The 18040-nt window shown below is 44.7% G+C and overlaps 1 protein-coding gene across 1 annotated transcript; it reads left to right on the plus strand.

Annotated features, from left to right (window-relative positions):
• Nucleotides 1-1188: 1188 nt before the first annotated feature.
• On the plus strand, nucleotides 1189-7808 carry TMEM74 (transmembrane protein 74). The gene is made up of 2 exons (XM_074897610.1): nucleotides 1189-1286; nucleotides 2294-7808. Exon 2 carries the CDS (start codon nucleotides 2500-2502, stop codon nucleotides 3454-3456), a length of 957 nt encoding a protein of 318 aa, XP_074753711.1. The 5' UTR covers nucleotides 1189-1286; nucleotides 2294-2499; the 3' UTR covers nucleotides 3457-7808.
• The last annotated feature ends 10232 nt before the right edge of the window (nucleotides 7809-18040 follow it).

Below are 18040 nucleotides of genomic sequence, written 5' to 3' on the forward strand. Positions count from 1 at the left end.
AGCAGTCTGTGAGAAGGGCACGGGGAGTCCCCTGGTATCGCCATGTCCTGGCAAGTAATTTTGGCATTCATGGGAGTTATTGCCACAAAGATTTGAATCTTCTGTGCTGGGTCTTCTGGGTCTCAGCAGGATTTGTCTTCAAAACTTTGACTTGTTTGCCTAATGTTTGACTTGTTTGCCAGGTTCAGAAGTGACAGAGTCCTTACACGGAATTGTCTTGTCCTCTGCTGTCAGGACAACTCCTTCAGACAATCTGTCCTTCTCTATTCTGCCTTGTTTGGTTCCTTCTCAGCTCGCTTTCCCTCTTGTGCCCCTGCTTTCCTGCCCGGTAGCCATGCAGGCAGGTGCTGCACACTTCTACTTCCCATGGGCATCGTTATTTCAGCTCCACACCAAACATCCCTCCCTCCATGCTCTTCGCTTCCCCAGAGCCTGGTCTCTCCCCAACAGCACAGTATCCATCTATGACAAATCTTCAGTTCCTCCTCCTCTACAGTTTATTTTCATATCACAGTTTATCTCTTCAGAGAAGGCAGTGGCAAGAAAAGTCAGTGAAGGTTCGTACCAACTGGTCATTCATTTTATTATGTATTTTTGGCAACAGCCTATTTTTTAAATCATTTATGCTTGAGGGAGAAAGTGTGTGGAGAGCCTGCCAACGTGGTGTGAGCTCCTGAGATTTTCCCGTAAATCTTGCGGCAGCGCGTACGTTTCTTGAAGTCTCAGCTCTGGGAGCGCTGCGATCATTTGATAATCGGATTTTATCTTTTCACGGAGTAAGTCGTGAGCTCCCGTGATTATGGAAAAGAAGCCAGGGGAATGATCGCGCTAGGCAGACGCACCAGGGCAACCCCACAAGGCTCGCTTCATCGAAGCTCCGCTCCAAACCCCGGTCAGGACTCTGGGGCTCGCCGGGCACTGACTGCTAAACGGCGAACCTTGCCGGCGAGACCCAGGGGGCAGCGGCCGCGCCCCCCCGGCCCCTCACCGGGAGGCGCCGGCGGCGGCGCGGGCAGGCGCGGGCAGGCGCGGGCAGGCGCGGCTCCTGGCGCTGCCGCAGCGGCGCGGCCGCCCGCCGACTACAACTCCCAGCGTGCCGCAGCCACCGCCCGCCCGCCGGCACAGCCCGCCCGCTTGCCTCGGCTCGGCACTGCCCGGCTCGGCACTGCCCGGCTCGGCTCGGCTCGGCTCGGCTCGGCTCGGCTCGGCTCGGCTCGGCTCGGCTCGCTCGGCGCGCCCCGGGGCGCTGGCCGCAGCGCGGGCGCGGGCGCGGCGGCGGGAGGGCGGTAGGTGTGCGGGGCGGGCAGCGCGGCTCCGGGCGGGCAGGGGAGAGCCCGCGGGGGGCAGGAGGAGGCGGCGGCGGCGTGGTGCTCCTGCCAGCCGGGGTGTGCGTGTGTGCCTGTGCGTGGCTGCGCGCCGCTGCGCGCCGCTGCGCGCCTGTAACCTCTGTACCACTCGGGTCACACAGTTGCGTGTGGATCCGGCTGCTCCCCGCGCCAGCCGGGATCGCGTGTCCTAGCGTGGCCGGTTCCCGCTGAGGTCCCGAGAAGAGCGTGAGTGAGCCACGTCTGGTACCGATCACGTATATGCTATAGGCGCACATGTGTTTTCTACGCATGCAACACATTTATCGGGCTGCAGGCTTCTAATGACACCAGGCATTCGGCCTCGAGGGGGGATGGGGCGCAGAAGAAGGGGGCAATAAAGAATTAATTGCAGATGAGAAGTAATATCCGTCTTTCAGTCATACGTTTTTGAGGCGTAATTTCATTCCGAAAGCTCTTAATCGAACAGGAGCTCTGCTGTAGGAAAGCACTGCTTTTCCCATAGGATTATCAGATTTCCACCGAGAATACAGATCCAGGATTATTGAGCTACATGGGATTTGTGTGTTTCTCTCTAATTAGTCTGTGAATCTGAGTTTAAAATTCTTTATTTGGAAGGGGGTGGGGGAGTTACTTGCTTCTAAAAGAGCAGACATCTCTTTTCTCTGACATTTTACACAGTTATTCTGGTTACCCTGTGCTCTCTAGATGACTTACTGCCTTAGCTGGATATTGATGTCAAAGGTTGATTACAGTCCCTGATAGATTTTGGATCTGCAAGAGGACTGCACTTTTAAATGTGTGGTTAAAATAATTGTGTTTGTTGTCTCCCCTCGAACAGTTGAGAGGAAGACTGATGTATCACGTTTGCGTTATCTTCTCTTTGGTTTATTAATGCATCATCATGAGGTTGTCGGGTTTGTTTTTGTTGTTGTTGCATTTTTTCCCCTCTACTATTTCATTTGCAGACCGAAAAGAAATGAATGTCAGAGAGGATTTGTTTAATCATTTAACAGCTGACACAAGCCATGTCCCTAACAAAACAGTGGTGAAAGAGTAGAAGATTTCTGGGATACAGCAGCTCCGGTACTGTGAAGCCGCTTCAGCAGGTCGGGGGCAGCGTTCGCTGAAGGATGCGGTAGCCCAGGAGCCAGGGCTGGTCTGGACGAGGTCGATGGCTTGCATGGAGCTTCTCTACCTGGCCGAGGAGAGCAGGCAGGCGCCCCTGGGCACCGCTACCGGCTGGAGCATGCCCTCCCCTCCCTGTGAGCAGCAGCAGCATGAGGGGGGTGAGGTGGACCCCAGAGCCGCCGCTGCCGTGGCAGCCCTGCGCTGCAACAGGCATTGCAAGCCCTTGCAGAGGGGCCCTGTGGCTGAGCCCCCTGTGGCACCCCAGCACTCCCCCCCAGGCACCTCGCCCCAGGAGCACCCTGCACCCCCTGGCATGTCCCAGCCCTGCCACCTGCCCAACCTCTTGCCCAGGGAAGAGAATGGAGGGAAGAAGAAAGCCTGCTGTTGTGCCCAGGAACTGGAGACATCGTTCACTTACGTGGATGAAAATGTAAACCTGGAGCATGCAAGAAGCCCCCCCAGTCCTACAGGCAGCCTCTGCCAGGATGCTCCTCTGCAGCAGCGTTCCTGCAGGGAGCTGCCGCCCGAGTGGGTGCACGATTCTCCTTCCCTGGCCTCCGAGGAGGACGATGCTGCCTCAGAGGCTGCAGCCGGGAAATCCGTGGACTACGGGTTCATTAGTGCCATTTTGTTCCTGGTTAGTGGCATTTTGCTGGTGATCATTTCCTACGTGGTACCCAGAGATGTGACTGTGGATCCCAACACCGTGGCTGCCCGGGAGATGGAGAGGCTGGAGAACGAGAGCGCAAGGATCGGGGCTCACTTGGACCGCTGTGTTATTGCCGGGCTATGTCTCTTAACCCTGGGGGGAGTGGTGCTCTCCAGCCTGCTGATGATGTCCATGTGGAAAGGGGAGCTGTACCGGAGGAACAGGTTTGCGTCCTCCAAGGAGTCTGCAAAGCTCTATGGGTCTTTCAATTTCAGAATGAAGTCTGGTGCAAACGATAATATGCTCGAGCTGTCATTAGTTGAGGAAGATGTGCTTGCCATAGATAATTAGTATGGTCATGATTTTTAAGGCAGCATTTCACAGGAAAATATGTTTCATTAAAGAAAACAGATGCAGCTAAAGATAGCTGGTGATGCAGTTTATTTGTCTGACAAGAATGTTTTTTTCTTAAGCTCTATAATCAAATGTTTGCAGTGTATGAGCACTTGTTGTAAAGGAAAAACGTGCCAGAGAAAATGCAACTGATATAAAATAATGAAAACCACTGAATAAAAAGAGATTTGTGATAAGTAGGTTCCTCGGATACTCGTTTATCCTAATATAAAACATTCCATTGGTGTCTTGCCTATATAATTTTCTTATTATACCCACATAGAACAGAAACGACCTTGACACTTTGGAAGCTGTTAATTATTGCAGCCTGCAGGATTATTAACAGTCTACTTGGTAGACTGTTAAGAAGCAGGACCAATAATCAAATAGCAGGGCTAATATTTAATCAAGAGAGATGCATTTTTATCCTTTAATTTTATCTCTTCTGTTGGGTGAGAGCTAAGGGAAAAGAGAAAACCACTTGGTCATGGCTTGCCACAAACCTCCCATGTTTTCAAACAATTGTACAATTAGTGATGATTATTTAAAATATAAAATAAGAGGCAAAGGGCAGGGAACCATATGGCTCATGGCAGTGGCAGGAGACAAAAGGCTCTTTCAGCTTGAGGTCAGTGGCTCCATTTCGGTTCAGATTAGCAATGATTGATAGTCATTAACTTCTGATAGCTATAGTGACCCATATAAAAGAAGTTTAGTTCCTGGTGGACAGATGTCTTTGTATGAAAACTGCCATAACTTGAATTAACTGACCTCTTGTTTAGAGTCTCAAAAGACCCATAGAGTGGAAAAGCATAAGGGTGCTGAGACAGAACTCTTCTCCTTCAGTACAAATGCCAGAAGAAATTCAAGCTCAGCTGCAGGGCTTTGCTTATACTGGGGCTCTCTGCATCTTACTAGTCCTTTTGAAACTTCAGTTTTATATCACTAGGCTGTCAGCCTTCTCATAACCAGCAAGAAAAGGTCAGGAAGGAGCTTTCTAAGGTTTGTTCAATAAAATCTACTTTATTTATAAAAAATAAATTGTCAGGAAATACAGAGGTTAAAAATATCAAGCAGTTTACTGGCTGACATGGGACTCAACATATGGGATGATCAAGGGTACATGTTATTAGTCACAGATCTGTGGCACAGTAGCCAAAAACACTGATGCCAGTGTTATCAGCCAGTTTCTGCGGAACATTAAAGTTGTGTTCTTGCAGTGCTGAGAAAACCAATAGAGATTGTTGTATGCACTGCTGTCAGTTCTTACTGAAGAGTGGTTACTATATATATATATGTCCTGTTAACATATATGTCTGTTATTATATATATGTGTGTCCCCCCTCCAAAGCCAAACATGAATGAAGAGTTCTGTACAGTCCCTGACTGCAGGGTCTTAGTAGAAACATGTGATTCACTGTCACAGCCTTGTCAGTCATGAGTTAAGTCTCAGATATTGGGAATATCAAATATTTTTAAAAGGATACTTATTTTTTTCCCCACTGTGTCATACCCAGAAGAGTTCTCTTGGGAAGGGGAGAGGAGATCCCCTTTATGCCCCCTTTACCCAGGAATGTGTGGCAGCAGAAGGTTCAGAATAACAAGTGGCAGGTGGAAACGTGGGGTCCTCACGTGGAGAGACAACCACTGTTTTGCCACTTGGTTCCTCATTCCCTCTTCCCTGGCTGTTCATGTCAGGAGACACGTGCAGCACCTGAGTCCGGCACTCACCTAGTTCAGTCCCTCCTGCTTGCTGGCCACAGGTGCTTGCGCGGGTGCCTTTGACCAAAGGCCCGCGGAGCTGCACTGCTCCAGGTTCATGCCTTTGACCACTGTAAATAGCGTGGTGTGGTACCCAGGCTTTAACGTTGGCCCTGCAAAAGAGATGCTGCTTCAGATGCTATCTGCTCTAACTGCCAATTTAGTTCAGTGTTATTTGGTAATTAAATGAGCAGCCTTATTAGGCGGTGCTGCTGCCCGGTAGGTGATTTTGCCAGTTTATGTCATGGTATGGACAGGCAGGGACTCAACAGTGGCCAGCATCTCGACAGTCATCTTTGGAGAGCTTACATCCCTCTGGATGTGTCATCAGGGACTCAGGATTGAATTTCTAAGGTAGATAAATGGCATAGCTTCCAGATGTAAGGAGAAGCCTTCAGCCTGTTGTCATCAGTGAGAGTGAGGCAGGAAATAGCCTGAGAAGCAGGACACGGAGGAGGAAGTTTCCTCCTTAGCTGTCCTTTGCCTGCTGGTGAGTACATGGATACTGCCTGCAGGGCCTGACACGCAGTTTGAGGTGGGGTGGTGGGGACAGTGCTGCTTCCCGTCCTGCCCTGAGGATGGGAAGGGGCTGGCTGGCTGTGGCCTCCAGAAGTGCAGGGAAAGCCATGCCATCGAGATGGCAAACGGTGCTGACCCAAGGATAGCAAGACGGTGTGGGGCAAGGGACAAACGTCAACAGGGGATGAAAACCCTTTCACCAGCTTGGGCCCCTAACGTGAATCGCTGTACTCACCTGTGTGACAGAAGCTCTATAACTGAGGCTGGTGGTTTGGAGAGCCATTATTTTTGGTTTTTATTGATACATATGCATAAAATGGGAGTACATTTCATTATTGCAGAAAGATGACAGCTAAAGCTGTAAGGATCACAGGTTTCTTGTAGGAACTGTGGCATGCCTTAATGCTGATTATTAGTACTAGAAAAGGGAACACTCCCCTGACTGTCAGTATGTTATTATCAAGTGAGAAGTTTTCTGACACTGTAAAATGCCCATCACAGATCATGAGCCTGTAATACTCAGATGAACCCTCAGTTTTTCCCTGAGCATTTTAAGGAAACATAATTCAATTTACTAATCTAGAAATACACTGCAAAAGTGTGAGGAGTAGGAAAATTTAAGTAACAGGACTTACAGTCTCTTTGTTTTGGTGTTAGTGTGCACTATGAAAGAGGTGAAGGAAGGCCTTTAGAGTGCAGGAGTTTAGCAGATAAAAAATCTCAGGACATTTCTCTGATGACCCAGCCAGATACCTTTACAAATTACAGGACTGTGTGGGTTGGTAGTGTGATATAAAACCTCTGGCCTCTCAGGTTCTTGTGCTGTGTGGTGCGACAGAGACCAAGATGCTTGCTGTCTGCTGGCTGATGTTGGAAAATGAATGTATTAGCCCGCTGCCCGGTGGACAAGCCTTTGCATAGTTCACTGTGAGGCAGTACCAAAGGCTGAGGCCAAGGGAAATCAATTGCCCTCTCGTGCACCCCTGCAATTTGATTTTCCCTGCTCAGAATTTAAATGCTTTAAGGGTACACGTGTGAGAAAAATTGTTGGGTTTTTTTTTTGTTGCCTGGGTTAAAGTTGTTGCATGGATCATAGGAGAGCTTTCTCCTTTGGGGATCTAAATTTTGGGGCATACCAGGTGGGTTTTAGGTGCCCCCTGGAGTACCCTGAAAACATATCGGGATTTGTGCCGTCAGTCAGTTTATTTCTGACCGACCCTAACAGCGAAACGTGACACTTTCCCATTTTCTACCTCATGACATGTCCGCAGGCCGGGCCCTGCCCTGGCCTCTGCCTTCCTGCCGGCAGGGACCCGGAGGCCGGCAGCTAGGCCGAAGGCGCCCACGCTCCCCTGCCCCGCGGCGAGGCACCGGCAGCCTGCGGCTGGCTCCCCGCTCTTCAAACAGCTCCCTGGTGACCGGTTTTCTCAGTTTGTTTTTCTCGGTTAGATGTTTGTGGCTGAGACTGGCCATTTTGGAACTGCCTGGCACCTGCTGGGGACTCTCACCAAAAAGGAGGCCTGTTGCCACACGGTCCCAGCCCCGCTGGGGCGGCGGGTGCCCAGCGCGGCTCCCAGGCACAGCCCGCCTTGCCTTCTCACTGCCAGCCCGAGCTGGCCCCGCAGCAGAAGTGTCTGAGACTCTCTCCTAGGAAGTTATGCTGGGTTGTTGCTGTTTTTCATATGTTTACAGTTTTTTAATCTTTGTAATTCTTTTAAAATTATGTCTGTAATGAATATAAAGATTACTGACTGGGAAAGCAAGCAGTTTAATCTTGTGAAACTCCTTTTTGACCCACAATGGGGCAAAACGTCACAGTCCATCGTGAGCTTTTCAATAGTGCATTTGATGCCTTATTATAATAGCAACAGTGTTCTGTACAGATTGAAAAATAAAAGTCTGTAAAGCTGACTTCTGTCATCATGATCCTCTTTGCTCTCGCTGAACGGCTGGTTGCAGTGGTTGGCTCTTCCCCTCCATGCCGCAGGCGCAGCCCCTTGTCCTCAGCCGCCAGGAGCCAAGGCAGGGCCCGTGTGGGCAGCAGGGCTGCCTGGTGAGAGGCAGCGCCAGCTGTGGCTGTGCTGGTGCACCAGGTTTGTCCCGAGCTCGCCCAGCAACTGGGTCCCTGCCAGATGGTCCTTCCCAGTCAGAAAGAGCCAGACGATGCAGACTTTAAAACTCTGCTGCACCAGTGTCCTACCTATCTCTGTGTAAACGGAAAAAAAAAAGAGAGAAAAGAAGGTGGGTGGGACCAGATGGGTCTGGGTGAGCAGGCACCTGGGGAGGTGCTGTGTCAGGAGGTGGGTGTTGAACCCCTGTCCACCATAACCACTTGCATCACCACTTCAGTACCTTGGCAGTGGCCAGGGCAGAACAACAGCTGGTGCTGGGTCCAGCGCCGGCCAAGGTGACAACGGGTGGGCGCAGGGTCCCCAGAAAGGGCTGGTGGCAGCAGGTAGTGCAGGGAGAGGCACGAGCAGTGCTCCTGGAGGGTTGTGGTCTGGGCATGACCGCCTTGGTGGCAGCTTCACCTCCCCTTCCAGCATACCGTGGCTGTGCCAGGGTGGGGAAGTGATGGGACGATCCTGACACGGGGCCATCAGGGACAGGCACCAGCAGCTGAGCAGGACCTCCAGGCAGCCACAGTTTGCTCCTGGCTTGCGTGTTTTTGTTTCTCCCAGATCCCCAGTGCATGTGAGTTAAGCACCTTAACCACATTTGGCAACCTCTACTCCCTCCCAAATGTGGTATGAAGGATCAGCCCCTTTCCTACCTCTGTCGCGTGAGTCAAAGTGTGGGTGGGAGTGCTGCCATGAGTGTGGATCCAGGCTGGAGCAGGGGCTGTCTGCTGTTGTTACCTGTTTCCACAGGACCGGGTACAACAGGGCCCCGGATTCGCAATTCAGGATTCAGGTTGTTACCTTCATAACAGTAATAAATGTGTCCCTGAGGTGGCCAAATTGGTGCAGTAACATTGCACTGGTGGCAGATGTAGCCTGTGGTGTGCAACCGACAGTTAGTAAGAGGTTAAGAGAGTAGGTGTTATTTATAGATACGACAATCCATCAGCTTAAAGATCTGGGAGGCTTTCTAACTAAAAGCAAACGCTAAATTCATTGTTACTTTTTTTTACAGGATTCTTCTTAATCTTATCTTTTTAAATTTTGAAGGATTCATCATCATGTACTTTATTCACAGGGACTCTTTTCCCCCATGTTTTTGAGTCCTGGCAAGGTCAAGAATTGTGTAGACTGCAGGGAGGTGAGACTTCTCTGATTTTCTTATCAGTTTAAATTGAAGCTGTTATAAATTTGCATAAAACCAACAAGACAGGAACCTCTTCTTTGAAATAAGCCTGCTTAATATTTGTTTGCATAAATAGAAATGTGATGCCCATTGTAGAAACTTGGCCAAATGATGCATGTTTTTATCAGATTTTCAATACAAATCCACAGTTTAAATACTTCTGCAAAGTTTCTTTACTAAAGACTTGTAAAGAGTTTTCCGCTCGTTTATGTGCAGATTTGTGTACCTTTATGTATGGTAAAAATACTGAGGTATTACCATTAACTGAGTTGCACTTCACAGGCATTTGGTGGTTGTTGTTGGGAATAAAGGCATTGCATTCTATCTAACACATGTATTTTTTATTCACCTGCACCCAGTGTATAACCTGCAGTCCAGCACTGAAAGTACTTCTGTCTGTATTGAGAAGTGAGATACCATGCAGCATGATACGTAATGTTCTCAAAAAGTCTCCTACACATATTTATCAAAGCTCTGTAGAGAGTGCCCCCATTTTACAGATTAAGTGAGTCACCTCCTTTCCCCAGAGAACCAGTTGGAGTGCTGGCTGCGGACAGAAACCAAGGCCTCTGAAATCACAGTCCAGCACTGCTGAAAGAGCTTAGTTATTACAGAACCCCTAGAATAAATTAATCCAAATGAGGTGGCAAATATTTTTTTTTTCCTGAAGAATGCCACTGAAGTTGAATTTCAAGTACAAAATCATTTTTAAAAATCCTAGCAAAATCAACCCAAACTAAATTTTGCTAATATTTGCAGGAATTTGGGGAAGGTTTTGCCCATTTAAGGCATTTGTATTATAGTAAGTGTTTTTATTTAAGGTTTCAAAAAGTCAATAGGCTTCTGTTGAAATAATAAAACACATATCTTTATATCAGCACAAAAGGCTTCTCTTTTCCAATAATAGTCTCTGCTTTGACAGATGTGTGCACAGGGAAATTTAGCTATTGTTGAATAAAACATTTCCAGAAGCAAAATTGATTTAAGTCCCTTTTGTAGAGGAAAAAAAATCAATTCTTCCCATTAGAAGTATCTAAAAGATGTTGATCAGCTCGAAATGTAAATAAAGTCCTTTCATCACTGTTCTCCAACTGCAGGGTATCCATCTACAGGAGATTGTCTTTTGTCTCTTTATAGCTTAAAATAAATTTGGTTCAACTCTAACATGAAGCAGCTTCTGACAAACTAGCCAGAGTAACTGTACAAAATGTAAATAATATCAAGTAGCTATCCTGACATTTTGGTATTGCTTTTCTCAAGGATTAACAGTTCATGAAATGAATGTGTACTTGATAACAATATATTCAAGCTGGGAACAAAAATGTATTCATTGAAAGGCATAGTAGTAGAAAGTACGTGACTCTTTTCAGTTTCTATGTATTATTTTCTGATTTCATGTCATAAAGACAGCACTTTCAAGATCTCTTGATTAGTAATTGTTAAGGGCTATTAAGGGTCACGGAGGGCTATTAACAAAAAGATACAAAGTCTCTTGCTCTGTAAATCCCTAAGCTTTTGACTGCTGATAGCTGAGATAGTATGCTGGTGCATGCTGCCCCATACTTTGTTTTAGATACAGCAGTATCTTCTGCAGGCTACTATCTGAGACAATTTTGTGATAGATGGACCTTTGATTTGATCCAGCCTGACCCCGTGTTCTCAAAACTTTATGCTTTGCCTATAGTGAGAATACTAAGTAGCTGCTTTGCCACTGTGGCTTCCCGAAAAGGAACTACAGATCAATAAGTCACAGTCGTACCTTTGTTTTTCCCTTCTTACAGAAATGGTAACCATGGCTGGAAGAGCTCTTGAGAGGTCATTTTCCAGTCTTCTGGAACTTCATTCACCCTCCATCAGTCCTTAAAGATAATTGTTCGTGGCTGTGAAATTGCTTTACTCAATTCCCTGAGCACTCTGGGGTGAATTTTGTAAGACTTACATGATTTAAAGATATATAATGTATCTATGTAGCCTCTTTTTCTGCTCTCTACCAACCTAAGTTCTTAATAAGTTCTAAAGTCTATGGATGGTCTGAATTGGTTTAGATCTTTTTAATGAGGTAAAGAAAAAATAATAGGCTGAAGCACTTCAGTCTTCTCAGCATCATTTTCAATTGTGTTCCTCTCTCCCTCTCCACAAAGCAGACAACGTATTCTTTCTTTGTCTTTTTTCTTCCTACTATAAATATAGAGCCCTTCCTCATGACCTTTTTTCTCTTCTAGCAGGATATCACTTGCTTTCCTTGCCTGTTGTCTCCACAAAAAAAAAAAAAAAAAAAAAAAAGAAAGAAAAATTAATTTTTCTAATTTTAGTTAAGGATTTGCTAAATTTCCTGAATGGCTTTTTCCTTTAAACTTTTGTTTCATGGGAGCGCACCAACTAGTGCTTTGAATTTACTGAAGTTTCTTGTTCCTTGGGGCCTCTTGTCTGGAGGCAGCTCTATACTCTGTTCTTTTTTTTTTTTTTTTTTGGTACAGGTTGACCTTGATGAGCAGCCTGGTGACTGGGTTCCCCACTCCAGCCCACCCCAATTTGTACCTCACTCAGCCTTTCTTCAGTATGGGCAGCAATAATCCAGGATGGAGATTTTGCAGCATTCTTCCTTTTTGAGCCAAAACATGTTACTAAGGAAAATACTACTGTCTTATCTATGGTATCAAATGACAAAGCATGGCTACTCAGATGGGAAGTATCTTCACTTAAACTTCACAGGATATTGAAACCAGTCTTAGCAAAAAGGCAAGTTAGAAGCAAAAATCAATATTGGACAGTGCTGTAATGCCTCTGTTCAGCTGCTGGCTTAAGTGGCTTGTACAGACCTTTCAAATCATGTTGCCAACAAATGGAGGAAATACAGCTTTTAAAAAGTCAGAGAATTATTAATAGTGTGTTTGACCTCCAGCTCTGCATAGTCTACAAAAAGAGCATCATTTGTCATATGCTGCTGCCTTATGCCTAATTCTGCAGCCCCTGTTGGGAAGCAGTTGCTCATAGGAGAAGTGCATTGCAGAGAGTGAGGGTCAAAGCTTTAGATCCATGATGGACTGTGGGAGGGAAGAGAGAGAGAACAGTTCACAGTCAACCCCTCAACAGAAAGGGGGGATACAGGAACCGTTCACCTCATACATCATTCACACGCTAATGGTATTTCTTGTCCTGGTGTGTGAGAGGACAACATTGACTGTGCTGAGGTTACACTTTCAGCTTTCCAGCAGGGATAGAGAACTATTGAGAGAAACAAATGTCAGATGTCTTCACAAGAAAATTAATGCTACAGCCACCATCCTGGTGTCCAAGGAGTGACCTGGGGCCCAGCACCTCCAGCTGGGCTCCTCAGCAGGCTGGTCTGTCACACAGCATTTGCAGCACAAAGAAGCAGCCTGAACCTGTATTAACTTTAACCACTGTCTGAGTAACCTAAAATGACAAACCATCTCTCCTACTGCTGTTATTAAGTCAGTTTTGGACAATGCCCTATCATCTGCAGGAAAAAGAAGAGGAGATGTAATGTAGACAACAAGTTTCTAGGCAAAATTAGTCTGTCTGAGAAGGGGAGAAAAATGCCACATATTGAGCTGAACAAATCTTTGCATTGATTTCTGGAACCAGAGTCCTTCTAGGAGCACCACAAATGCATGTCTTTAGTGCTCAAAGAGTTGTCATTCTCTATCCAGACAACTCCCATTAGTGTTCACATCTGAGGTGGTTCAGGGTCATGCATTATTTCTGCTTTTGCTATTCTTGCTTTACACTTTGATGCCAGCTCCACAGTCCTTCATAAGCCTCACTTACGCATGTACACACACAGAACACCACTGCCTTGGTGGCAGCGGGCAGTGTCTGGCTGACACATGGCACCACTGCAGCTCCAGGAATGCACGCGTGAGCCTGGATAATGGAATATATTTCTGTTCTTAAAGATAGTCTTAAAATCCTTTTAAATATCCACAGAAATGTCATTTATATATTTTTTGTCTGAGAGCCCAAATCTCATCTGTCAATGGACATGCCTATAGTGTGTGCTCTGTGGTCCAACAAAGAACTAGATCCTCCTCTTTGGATGTCCTGCCTTTTATCTGGTTCTGGACCCAATGCATAGGAATAAAAAGGCAATTATTTTATATGTCCCCTCCAATTCAAATGGGTTTAAGCCTACATTTCAGATGGGTAGCTGAGGTAGCGTGAGATAAAATTTGAGGCTGGTAATAAGTTACTGCTCCTTCACAGAGCAAGATGAAAAGAAAGGAGTTGTGACTCAGAGAGATAAACAGCTCCTGGGGACACTCCACAGCACAGCAGTAATAGCTCCAAGCTGTGGCTCAAAATCACAGTCTTAACCACAGTAAACAGAGCAGTATTTAGTGCCTTTTTTTTTTTTTTTTTTTTTTTTTTACAACTATGAAGGTTAAAATCCAGGCCATAGAGGACCGACATGGAAGGTTTGTAAGGTTTGTACAATATTTAAGAATCCTTCACTGGAAATTCCCCATATCCCATTTAAACATGCTATGACACACAATAACAAACTTACATAAATAACTGTAGTCATTTATTTACCCACAGAATGAACCAATGCATTGCAAGTAGGGAGGTCTGTGTCCAAACACTGCAGGATGTGAATCTGTCACAGCTCTGAGGGAGAGAGCATCTTTCGTTACCTTGAAGCCTCTCTCATGGGATCCCCGAGCTAATTGCTATATTCATCAAGATGTTTACTGTCATTTACATAGGACAATGTTTGGATTAGTTCCTGTTTTAATGAAGATATTTTAAGCACACACAGTTACCTGTACATCTTACTTATTATCTTGATGAACAGAAGGGGAAAAAATAAGGAAAATCTTTTTTATTCTTCTTTTGTCAGAGAAAGTATATGGAACTAAAAAGAAGAAAATGGTAGGGAGATTGAATGTCTTGTCAGCAAGCAGGTAGGAGTATGGATTTCATAATGGAAATAGCTACAATCAAAAATGATTGGGGAAATAGATTTCACATTTCATACTGAAGTGAATTTAGTCAGATGTATTGATGCTGTTGTAATACAGGAGAGTAATCAAGAATGTAAATCAAAAAAAAAAAAAAAAGAAAAGAAAACTCCTTTACACAGCAATACAAAAGCAATGACTTACAGATGTTTTGGTGGTGGTCAACTCTTTTTAAGTTGCAAAATACCTGTTTAATAAAATCACCAATTAGTCTTTCTTTATACCAGTAAACCAATTTATCATCAATAATAAAAAGTCCTGATTTTGAAAACAATGGCTTGTTTTCATAAAATATGTGCTCTAGTTATGTTCAGTGTATTCAGAGGTCCCTATCCATTTCTATTTTAATGGAGGGGACAGTCAGTTGCTGAGAGTTTCTTATGCTACAGTATATAAGACCAATTATGTTCTAGTGAGTGTAATGACAAAGACTTCTATGAATTTAATTGCTTTGGACAAACCTGAAATTCTCTCTCACATAATTTTGTCATCTTTCAGAATAAAAGTTGATTTTACAATTAATTTGAGGACACTACATTCTCCAAGTTTCCCTAAGGGCACGAATCACCCCAAAACCTTAGGCAGTGGCTTCTTGAGCAGCTGAAAAAATCCACCAGTTTTCTGATGTTCCAAAGGGGGATCTGGTTTCTCCTCCATTCTTTTTCTCTCCTTCACTGGTCCCCCATCTCTCCCAGCCATGCCATCCCTTTCTGCCTTGTGTGCCAGCTCTGATGGTTGCCAGTCCCCTTTATGAGCTGATGCCAAGCTTGGCAGAAGACTGTTTCATGATTATTAGAACCATTTAAATCTCTGCTTTCCATTTTACTATGTCCCACTTGCTTCCCACCTTGGGAATAAACTAAGATGCTCCTGGAATTTGCTCCCTGGGACATACATATGTGGGTAGGGACAGACCCTCGCTTGAGCTGTGCCAGCTTTTGAGCTGACTGAACACAGAGCTGACTGGTCCCAAGCAGCGCAGAGCTGCCATAACGTGGCACAGTGCCCAAGCAATATACTGTGCCACTCAGCATATTAACACAGCACGTGGTTTGTGGAGTGGAAGTGCCTCATATGGTTCATCTAGGTGTGGGCAAAGGGAGCTTGAGCTGAATGCAGCTGCCTCTGTAACCTTATGTCCTTAACTGTTGTGTCAACTGTCCTCGCTGCTCTGCCAGCCCTGCCTGTATCCCCACCTCTCTCCTCCTTCGGCATCTCCTCTCCTCATAATTCTGTATCTCTTGGATACTCACAGTGTCTTCGCTGTCATGAGCTGCATGCAAACGCTGGCCTTATTGTTCAAGATAATCCATTTCTGCTATCTCAATGAAATATGTGTATTTCATTCGGTTTATTAGCTAATTAAACTAATCTCTAGCAAACCTTCAAAATGTCTTCTCCTCTTCTGCAGTGAAGCTGATTTATCTTTCCAGTGCTGGCAGTAGGAAAATGGTTTACATGCCCTGCAGAAAGCTTTGGTTTTCATATGTTTTTATACAAAGTGTTTCAAAATAATAATCTAAAAGTCATATTCAGGAACTTTTGGCTGGGTGATCTGCAGCAAAAAAGCATATAGAAAGTACAGGCATTGTTTGATCTTATCCCTCAAGCTGACAGAGAAACAATTTGCCAAAACAGAGATTGCGTAGAAGTTAAGAAACAGTTTTCTTTGCTCAGAAATATGTCCCAATGACTGTTAATTTCCTTTGAGTTTATCACTGGATGACACTCAGTGTGTCAGCTTTCAGAGTTTCATAAAAACTACTGGTAGAGAAGAAGCCAGTTCATATAATCACAGTGGAGGCTGGTGGACACCTCTGGAGCTCATCTGGTCCAGTCACTGCTCAAGCAGGGTCAGTGGGAGCAGATTGCCCACAGCTTGTCTGGTTGAGTTTTGAGTATCCCAACAGATGAGGGCTCCACAGCCTCTCTGGGCAACGTGTTCCAGTGTTTGATCCCCTGTGCAGTTAAAATGGTCTTTCTGATCATTAAACAATGTGCCCATTGCCTCTTGCTCTGTCATTGCATCTCTATGGTGCCCACAGAGAAGAGTGCAGCTTTGTCTTCTTTATCCCTCTCAGGTATTTATATACATGGATAAAATCCCCCCGAGACTTCTTTTCTTCAGGCTGAGCAGCTGATTGATAAAGCCAGAGCATTACACTGGAAAGCCATGATGCACTGTGAAGAACAGACCTTTCAGCAATTACAACTTGTAGCACCTTCTGACTGTATCTAGAGATCTAGCCAAATGAAAAGGGAAACACTGTTCGAAGACAGATATCTCATAAAGATAAAAGGTATTTTTCCGCAACACAAGCAAGCGCTACAAGATGCTCTAGAAGGAGTTTCAGCTTTTTGCCTCCCCTCAGCAAATCCAAAATATTTTCCTTAGTTTGAAATGAAAATATATGAAATGAGAAGCAGAAACATTTTGCACAAGCATATTAAAATGAAATTTTATCATTTTGTGAATTCCCCCCTATCTCTAGTTCATCTAAAATCAGTCATGAACTACAGTCTTTGACAATTTTACTTCTTATCACAACACTATTAATCATCCACATCTCAGTTCTACATCTATCTGGTGCATTTCAATCTCCTCATTTTTGTGTGGTTTGATTCATGAACACCAGAAATAAAATGCAGACACTGGGCATTTTAACATTTTTTTCAGCTGAAGAAAGCAACTTCTAAATTAACTGTCAGATATCTGAGGCATATATCAGTTCATGCTTCCCATCAGCAAAGGCATTTCAGTATTTTGCCACTTGCTTAGCTCATAAATGATGTCATGCACTTTCTTATTTACTTTTTACAGTGCAAGAGGTGACTGCATGATGAAATCTCTCTCTCTTCTGAAGTTTTAAGTGTCATGGCTTTTTTTTTTTCCCTTTCTTTTTTGCCAGAGGAAATACTCAGACTCCCTTGGATTAATAACAGTTTTCCTGACATAAGATAAAAAAAGCAGTAAATAATAAAAAACTATATCCTCCAGCTGGATTGTTAGTATAAGTTAAAAATGCAAACAGCTTGTCATTAACTACAGTGTGTGAAGAGGTTTCTTCTCTGGCCCTGAATCAATGGGAGCTTTGCCAATGGCTGTGGCCCACATTCTGTAAAATTCTCCAAAGGAAGAAATATTTCTTCCATAGCTGTGGAAACAGACATAGCACTAATGAAATTTGAGATTACAATTGCAATTGATCTTAGTGATACGGAGACCCAACTTGTGCTTGCTTAGTATGACAGCATCTCCACTGCAATGTTATTCCATGAGCGCCTTCTGTTTCCTGCCCCTCTGGCAAAGCCCCCAGGGATGCACTGCGCTAAGCACTCCTCTGAACACTAGGATGAAGCAAGTGCTGCTTCCAGCAGATTTATGTCTCATCGTTAATTGAAGCTTTTCAAAAGATGCGGTCACTGTTTCTGCTTCTTTGTATTGTCTGGCGTCTAATAAGGTGTGAGCTCTCGCTACACTTTTCCCTCAGCTGGAGCACTTAAAAGGTCCCTGTCTCCTATTCAATTGCTAATGTTCACTGAATGTAACAATATATATGGCACTTATCCCCCCCATCAAATTAGATTGGACTTGGTTAATGGGATCAAAATTAATGGAAGAAATATTGCAACAAACATGTACATGTGAACATATATATATATATATATTTATACAGAGTAAGTGCAGGAGCCTTGTTTTGCTGTGTAGAACTGGCCTGAAAAATCACTATCTATCACTAGGATAAACCAGGCTGGGATTTTTTTAATGGTTTTGTGATTTGATCATTTCACAGTTCTAACAATTCAGTGTTTCAAAAACATTTTAGTAACAATTTTTGCTTGCTGAATGTTAATGTAATATTTAAGAACTTGATTTTTTATGTGCATACTTTCATCATTCCCAATTCTGATAGGATATTTGATTTGTTAATAAACCTTGTGCAGAGGTGAGGCTATATTTTCCTATAGTA

Source organism: Athene noctua, chromosome 2 (assembly GCF_965140245.1).
Source record: "Athene noctua chromosome 2, bAthNoc1.hap1.1, whole genome shotgun sequence".
Classification (NCBI taxonomy): Eukaryota; Metazoa; Chordata; class Aves; order Strigiformes; family Strigidae; genus Athene; species Athene noctua.